The sequence below is a fragment of the Cebus imitator genome, unplaced genomic scaffold, assembly GCF_001604975.1.
Source record: "Cebus imitator isolate Cc_AM_T3 unplaced genomic scaffold, Cebus_imitator-1.0 Scaffold41, whole genome shotgun sequence".
Taxonomy (NCBI): Eukaryota; Metazoa; Chordata; class Mammalia; order Primates; family Cebidae; genus Cebus; species Cebus imitator.
In genome coordinates, this window is record NW_016107356.1 from 6355111 (window position 1) to 6363970 (window position 8860).

Consider the following 8860-nt stretch of genomic DNA (forward strand, 5'->3'; position numbering starts at 1 on the left):
TTTGAGACAGAGTCCCGCTCTGTTGCCCAGGCAGGAGTACAGTGGCACGATCTCGGCTCACTGCAACCTCCATCTCCTAGGTTCAAGTGATTCTCCTGCCTCAGCCTCCTGAGTAGGTGGGACTACAAATGCATGCCACCACACCTGGCTAATTTTTTAATTGTAATAGAGTGGGGTTTCACCACATTGGCCAGGCTGGTCTCAAACTCCTGACCTCAGGTGATTCACCTGCCTCGGCCTCCCACAGTGCTGGGATTACAGGCATGAGCCACCGCACCCAGCTGCTCATTGTCTTTTGTGCCATGTTTCCCTTCCTGCTAGAGTTGAGTCACATTAGATCTTGAATTGATAGAACTTAAAACTAGGACTGGAACCACTATAAGCAGCAGCGATTAGGCAAGTGTCATCTTGGCCCTACAGAGATCAGAGATCAGAAAATTTGGCATATTTACACTGTGTATAGGCACAGGGAAGAAAAAAGAAGAAAGAATTGAGACCACGAATCTTTGGAAAAGATACTCATAGAATAGAAGTGACAGTACTAACTATCTTCTTTTTTATTTTAGGAAAGTGAGAGAAACTTTTCCAAGTTCTTTCTGAAGCCTTGGTTTTTTCTTTCGTTTTCATGTAGTACCTACCACTTGCTTGGCATACTTTTTTTTTGTTTGTTTGAGACGGAATCTTGCTCTGTTTCCCAGGCTGGGGTGTCATGTATGGCATGATCTTGGCCCACTGCAGCCTCCGCCTCTTGAGTTCAAGCGATTCTCCCACCTCAGCCTCCCGAGTAGCTGGGACTACAGGTGCACACCATCACGCCCGGCTAATTTTTGTATTTTTAGTAGAGACAGGGTTTCACCATGTTGGCCAGGCTGCTCTCGAACTCCTGAACTCAAGTGATCCTCCCTCCTCAGCCTCCCAAAGTGCTGGGATTACAGGCGTGAGCCACTTCACCCGGCATACTTTTTTTTATTGACATGTAATAATTGTATATATTTATGGATACAATTTGATATTCTGACACATTTATACATTGTGTAATGATCAAATCATGGTAATTAGCGTACCCATCACCTTAGGCATTTATCATTTCTTTGTTGTGAAAACATTCAAAAACCTTCTCTTCTAGCAATCTGAAATATACAATGCATTACTGTTAGCAGTAGCCATGCTACTGTGCAATAGAGTGCCAGGATTTATTCCTTGGAGCATACTTTTATGTATTACACAGTTCTCGAGAGCTGGGGACAGTGCCGGCCAGTGCCTGTCCCTGTTGCAGATGCTGGAACTAGAGACACAGCAACCTCACCCATAGCCAGGATGTGCCCCCACTTCCCAGACTCCAGACAAGGCTGTTTTCTGATCCTTCAGCCTTTTTTTAATCCTGTGAAACAGCTTACATACCAGAATTCCTGCTTCCCACAGTACAACAGGAAAAGGTCAGATAGCCCAAGAGTGCCCTGACCCTTCTTATCGGGTAGTGATGGCAGATTTCAGATAACTAAGACAACACCCAGAACAGAGCAGTAGAGTAAGGTTTAAACATGTGAAGGAAGGCCGGGTGCAGTGGCTCACACCTGTAATCCCAGCACTTTAGGAGGCTGAGGGCTGATTGCTTGAGCTCAGGAGTTTGAGACCAGCCTGGCCAACATGGCAAAACCCCATCTCTACAGAAAAATACAAAAATTAACCTGGCGTGGTGGTACACACCAGTAGCCCCAACTACTTGGGAGGCTAAGGTGGGAGGATCACTTGAGCCCAGGTGGCAGAGGTTGCAATAAGTTGACATCGTGCCACTGCACTCCAGACTGGGGTACATAGTGAGACCCTGTCTCAAAAAAATGTATATGAGGGAGTAACTATAGTTTTTGTGATTAGCATCAACTCAAAAACTCTGCAAGAAAGTGTTTTTAAACCTTCCAGAAGGGGAATCTCTTGCACATATATTTGATAATGACAGCGAGGAAGTTGGGGTCTACTTAGTCAAAAAGTTTTATATCAGAATTCGTTTGTTATGTGATTATTGGAAATCACTTTCCCTTAGAGAAAAATTAACAAAATAATGGTTAGGAGTTTGAACCATTCAATAGTTAACTTGATCTGTGCACAGAAAGACAGTTTTGATGAGTAGAAATAAATGGGCCATGCCAGGCACTGTGGCTCACACCTATAATCCCAGCACTTTGGGAGACTAAGGCAGGCGGATCATGAGGTCAGGAGTTCGAGACTAGCCTGACCAACATGGTAAAACCCCGTCTCTACTAAAAATACAAAAATTAGTCAAGTGTGGTGGTGCGTGCCTGTAATCCCAGCTACTCACAGGCCGAGGCAGGAGAATTGCTTGAACCCAGGGGATGGAGGTTGTGGTGAGCCGAGTTCGTGCCACTCACTGCACTCCAGCCTGGGTGACAGAGCAAGAGTGCGTTTAAAAAAAAAAGAAAAGAAATGGGCCAAAAAACAGTTATTTGATCTAAGTTATGCCTAAAATACTCCTCTATGAGATATAAACTTAATATAGTCTGTGAAGTATAAGAATGCCTTTAGAAATTCCCCTTCGCAGAAGTGGGGACCAGCCCTCCTTCTGGGTCTCACCCTTTTTGGGGCAGGCACACTGGCTCCTGCTCCCTGTCACTTGGGAAGGGCTGTAGCCCTTTGCAGACCCCGTATGTTTAATGAGCTGTGTTCAGGGCTGGGAAGATGGAGGACTGGATTTGGGGTCAATTAGAGTCCTGAAAGTGAGCCACAGCGTTGCGTACAGAGAACAGAACAGTCAAGTTAGTGGAGTTAAAGCTGGCGGGCCTGGCTCTTCATCCGTTCTGCGTGGTAACCAATTTGAGCAAGCCCCAGTGGTGACCAAGTGCTGTGGAACTGAACTCCAGAATGGGTGGTCTTGACAACCACTGCAAATTCACCAAACTCCCGAGAGGGCGCCTCTGTGGATTCCCCAGCGCCTGCACAGGGCGAGGCTGGGTGCTTCGCTGTTGAAAGAATGCCTCAGCCCCTCTGGTCCAGCTTCCAGTTAATTCCCTTTCAGAAAGTAATGTTGAGGTGTAGGCAAGAGCTGCAGTGTTCTTAGCTGGCCAGAAACCTCCAGATTTGACCTCCTGTAACGTTGCCTGCTGCCTGGATGACGTCGTTGGTGGGTTTCTTTTCCTTTTTTTCTTTTTGTTTTGAGACAGTGTCTCACTCTGTTGCCCAGGCTGGAGTGCAGTGGGGTGATCTTGGGATCTCAGCTCACTGCAACCTCCGCCTCCTGGGTTCAAGCAATTCTCCTGCCTCACCCTCACAAGTAGCTGGGATTACAGGCACCAGCTGCCACACCCGGCTAATTTTTTTATTTTTAGTAGAGACGGGATTTCACCATCTTGGCCAGGCTGATCTCAAACTCCTGACCTCATGATCTACCCGCCTCAGCCTCCTAAAGGTCTGGGATTACAGGCATGAACCACGGTGCCTGGCCTTTGGTGGGTTTCTTGCTTTGATTTATTTGTTGGTGCTATGTCTCTGGACATGGAGGATTCTCCGATGGCAAATGTATGTTGGGGCTGGGACTGACGGAGTGAGGAGGATGTGAGCAGATGCTGTCTGTGTTGAAATGGTCCCCGCCTGCCTTTTCCTTGTCCCAGAGGGTGGCTCGTGTGCTTTGGAATCAGCTGAACAAAGAGACCAGGGAGCATCACGTCACCTCCGTAGAACTGTTCTACCGGCTGCACTGCCTGGCCCCGACGCCCAACATCTGCGAGGACATCATCTGCCATGCCCTCCTGGACCCTGACAAGGTGAGCCGTTCTGGCCGTCACCATCCTACAGCGCCCCGCCCCCTACTGCAGGCCTGGCCCACAGCTGTACCTGCCCAAGGCCGACTTACATCCATCCAGTGGAAGTCTTTCTGGGGCTGAAGCAACATCATGGTTAATGAAATAGGCAGATGTGTTCCAGGATTTCCGGACTGGAAGAACACTGCAAGCGTAAGCCATTCTTTTTCCAGCCCTGGCAGTGCGGTCTGTGACTGTATCAGGGCTCACTAGGGAAATCCGCCCAGACTTGCTGGAAGGACTTGCAGGGCTTCTGCAGGTGCTGGCAAAATAGGCAGTTGCAGGGAATTGATTATCTCTTTATGAACTTACTGAAGAGGGGCATGGTGGCTCACACCTGTAATCCCAGCATTTTGGGAGGCTGAGGTGGGAGAAATTGAGGCAAGGAGTTAAAGACCAGCCTGGGAAACATAATGAGATCCATGTCTACCAAAAAAGTAATAAGGCCAGTGCGGTGGCTCACGCCTGTAATCCCAGCACTTTGGGAAGCTGAGGCGGGTGGATCACCTGAGGTCAGGAGTTCAAGATCAGCCTGGCCAACATGGTGAAACCCCTTCTCTACTAAAAATACAAAAATTAATTGGGCATAGTGGCACATGCCTGTAATCCCAGCTACAGGGGAGGCTGAGGCAAGAGGATCACTTGAGCCTGGGAGGTGGAGGTTGCAGTGAGCCGAGATCATGCCACTGCACTCCAGCCTGGGCAACAGAGCGAGACTCCTGTCTCAAAAACAAATAATAATAATAAACAACTGATTTTTAAAAATATTTCATTGAGGATTTATTGTCCTGGGTCTCCTCTGCAGTCTATTCTGTGTCTTCGTTCTTTAAGACACTCGGCCCTGAAACTTGCAAGGAAGTCATGCTCCTTTGTGTTTTCCGTTGACTGCAGACCACAGGGGAGACCCTGGACTCTCATGCTGAGTTCGGAATGTGCCGCTGTGTTAAAGTGAACAGTCAGAGGGCCTGAACGCAGGTTCTGCTTTTCCTCTGGCTGAATCAGCCAAAGGAGAACGCAACATCTTCACTGTGGTCACTGTCAGTTCTGCTCAAGTTTTTCATCTGTTGTTTAAATGGGGTTTATGGTGATTGAAGACAGCGGTCAGTTACAAAACCAAGTTCCTCACTCCCATTTATTTCCTAATCAAGGGAACAAGGCTGGAAGCTCTGTTTAGATTTTCCGTGATCTGGCACCTGACAAGAGAGATCCAAGGCAGTCGAGTAACATCGCACAATCGCTCCTTTGACAGGTGAGGCGGGCTTCATTATGGTCTACCATTAACTCACAAGGAAACTTCACAGAGGTTCCTGCCCAATGTATGGGGCTGGGGAGGGACAGGTGCATGCAGTTGAAAACATGACCCCTATGGCTGGGCACGGTGGCTCATGCCTGTAATCCTAGCACTTTGGGAGGCCATGGTGGGCGGATCACTTGAGGTCAGGATTTCGTGACCAGCCTAACCAACATGGTGAAACCCCGTCTCTACTAAAAATACAGAAATTAACCAGGCATGGTGGCACACGCCTGTAATCGCAGCTACTTGGGAGGCTGAGACAGGAGAATCGCTTGAACCTGAGAGGCGGAGATTGCAGTGAGCTGAGACTGCACCATTGCACTCCAGCCTGGGCAACAAGAGCAAAACTCCATCTCAAGAAAAGAAAACCTGACCCCTGCACATGACCCCTCCAGAGCACAGTCAGTGGTTCCCATAAACCCCTAAGTGAACTTAGGCCAGACACATGTGAATACATGTTAGGAATTGTCTTAATTTGGTTGGGATGTGAGGAAGCCTGATGTGCCCCAAAGTCACCTGTCCAGCTTTTACAACATGCCCTGACAAGGGGACTTTGCAGGGAGGGCAGATGGCCTAGCCCTCCTTTGGGGCAATGACTACACTGGGTGGGTGTGCTTGTCCCATTGCTGACTGCATGCTTAAGAGGTGATCTTGAGGCCGGGCGCGGCGACTCACGCCTGTTAATACCAGGACCTTGGGAGAACAAGGCAGGTGGATCACAAGGTCAGGAGATTAAGACCATCCTTGCCAACATCATGAAACTCCGTCTCTACTAAAAATACAAAAATTAGTTTGGTGTGGTAGCACATGCCTATAGTCCCAGCTACTTGAGAGGCTGAGGCAGGGGAATCGCTTGAACCCAGGAGGCGGACGGAGGTTACAGTGATCTGAGATCGCACCACTACACTCCAGCCTGGCAACAGAGCAAGAAGACTGTCTCCAAAAAAAAAAAAAAATAAAAAAAAAAAAAAAAAAAAAAAAAAAAAAAAGTGAACTTGATTGCAGCACATTCTACTCCACATTGTTTTTCCCAGGTGCCTCTGAAAGTCTAGGTGCGAGGTCAGGCACTTGGCCTTAGAGACATCAGCTGATCCTGATGCCGGGGCCCATGCCCAGAGTCAAATATAACCCATTTGGGGTGAGGCCTGAGCATCGGGATTTTAAATGCTCCCGCTAGTGATTCCAACGTGAAACCAAAGTTGAGTCCCCCTTGTCCTCATCCACTTAGGTCTGGAAGCCCCATTTGGGTAGAGCTCTTAGGGTAGCTGTGTTGTGTGACACCCTATGCCCAGTGTCTGCCACGGTGGCTGGTGCACAGGGGTGGCTGTGCACAGACCCACTAGCATGCTTCCCACCGCAGGTCCTTGTTCGTCGTGCTGGACAGCCTGGCCTGCACAGACGGCGCCATCAGTGCAGCAGCCCAGGGCTGGCTGGTACGTGCGCTCTCCCTCGGGGACGTGGCTCGCATCCTTGAACCCGTGCTCCTACTCCTGCTGCAGCCAAAAACCCAGAGAACCTCCATCCACTGCATCAAGCAGGAGAACTCGGCCGGTGAGCAGCCTGCACTTAGACCCAGGGGTGAGGGAGGAATGGGTGGAGGACTGGACCTCAGCCGTGATAATTGAGAGACTGAGGCCCACTAGGTGTTTTGTTCGATGCAAATGGTACTTTGCAAATTGTGAGGACGTCGACATTTAAGGACCCAGTGATCTAACACTTAGAACTATTAGGGAGTGGGTTCACTGTTTTCACTGAAAAAAGATTATTTTGTTATTAAAAAAGGAAAATTGGCCAGGCGTGGTGGCTCAAGCCTGTAATCCCAGGACTTTGGGAGTCTGAGGCTGGTGGATCACTTGAAGTCAGGAGTTCAAGACCAGCCTGGCCAACATGATGAAACCCCATCTCTACTAAAAATACAAAAATTAGCTGGTGGGCACTTATAATCCCAGATACTTGGAAGGTTGAAGCAGGAGAATCCCTTGAACCTGGGAGGCGGAAATTGCAGTGAGCTGAGACTGCACCATTGCACTCCAGCCTGGGCAGAAGAGTAAAACTCTGTCTCAAAGAAGAAAAAAAAGGAAAATGATTCAATATGGTTACCATGCTCTGCAGTAGACACTAACATGTATTCCTCCTGTGGAACTGAACTTTCCTACCCTTTAACCAACATCTCCTCTCCCCACCAACCTCTGGTAACCACCATTCTACTATTGATTGATTGATTGATTGATTGCATTGCTTGATTGAGATGGAGTTTCACTCTGTCTCCCAGACTGGAGAGCAATGGCACGATCTCGGCTCACTGCAACCTCTGCCTCCCAGGTTCAAGCAATTCTCCTGCCTCAGCCTCCCGGGTACCTGGTATTACAGGTACCCACCACCATGTCCAGCTCATTTTTTGCATTTTTAGTAGAGACAAGTGTTACCATGTTGGCCAGGCCAGTCTCAAACCCCTGACTTCAAGTGATCCACCCGCCTCGGCCTCCTAAAGTTCTGGGATTACAGGCATGAGCCACCGAGCCCAGCCTAAGAGTAGATTTTAAATGTTCTCACCACAACAAAATGATAAGTGAGGTGAGGGCTGTGTTAATTAGATTGAGCTAATTATTCTATGAAGTGTATATATACTGAAACATTGCATTGTATCCCATAACTGTATACAATTATTATTTGTTAAAATTTTTAAAACTGTAGTAACCTATGTTCCAAGAGAAAGAGCTGATTCTTGATTCTGTCACTAGAGAAAACAATTCAAGTGCGTCTCAGGTAAAGGAGAGAAGAAAGCTGTTTCCCAAGCTGACACCTTCACTTCAAAGAAAAGAACTGAGGTGGGATGTCTGGCACAGCTGTTCAGTTTGGGTTTGCAGGACTAGCAGCACTTCTATCCAGATCATCTGCCTTCAGCTGGGGTGGGAGAGTTGAGGTGGCCTCCAAGTATGAGTGACCAAAAATGTCAAAATGTGCGTGTAAAGTGGTCAGTTGTATTTTACCTATGAAAATAATTTTTGACTGTGCATGGTGGCTCACGCCTGTAATCCCAGCACTTTGGGAGGCCAAGGCAGGTGGATCACTTGAGGTCCAATCACTTGAGGTTCAATTGCTTGAACCGGGTGGAGATTGCAGTGAGCTGAGATTGTGACACTCTGCACTACAGCCTGGGTGACAGAGCAAGACTCTGTCGCAAACAAATGAATAAATAAAACAGCTTTTTTTTTGTGAACCTTCAACTACAAGGTAAGTGGTTTATTTTCTGTCTATACTCTATGATTTAGACTATAAAACCCTGTTAATTAGATTATCAGAAATGAAGAATAAATAAACCTTTTAGTTCAAAGAACTTCCAGAGGCATCTTTAACACAAATATAAAAGAATATAGGTAGAAATTCAGAAAGAAAAGAAAAACTAAATAAGCCTGATGAGTCAATTAAACTTCAATGATTAATACCTAATGCACTTTATGAACTAACATTACTTCCTACAATGGCTGTATTTAATGACATTACAGTTTTCTAAGGGATGGTTTGCAAGCTTTGCGTGAGCTTGTTTAGCTTGCTGGGTTATAAATATCCTGTATTTATCTCAATGTTTTTTCTTTTTCTTGAGACAGAGTCTCGCTCTATCACCCAGGCTAGAGGGCAGTGGTGCGATCTAGCTCACTGCAACCTCCACCTCCCGGGTTCAAGTGATTCTCCTGCCTCAGCCTGCTGAGTAGCTGAGACTATAGGCATACACCACCATGCCTGGCTGATTTTT

The 8860-nt window shown here is 47.4% G+C and overlaps 1 protein-coding gene across 2 annotated transcripts in view; it reads left to right on the forward strand.

Moving 5' to 3' along the window:
• The window catches only part of DOP1B (DOP1 leucine zipper like protein B), a 107956-nt gene that overhangs the window by 67307 nt on the left and 31789 nt on the right, over positions 1 to 8860 (forward strand). For both annotated transcript variants that reach the window (XM_017526059.2, XM_037737659.1), the window contains 3 exons: positions 3624 to 3776; positions 4961 to 5061; positions 6467 to 6657. In XM_017526059.2, coding sequence (XP_017381548.2) covers positions 3624 to 3776; positions 4961 to 5061; positions 6467 to 6657 — 445 coding nt within the window. The remainder of the gene's footprint in view (positions 1 to 3623; positions 3777 to 4960; positions 5062 to 6466; positions 6658 to 8860) is intronic.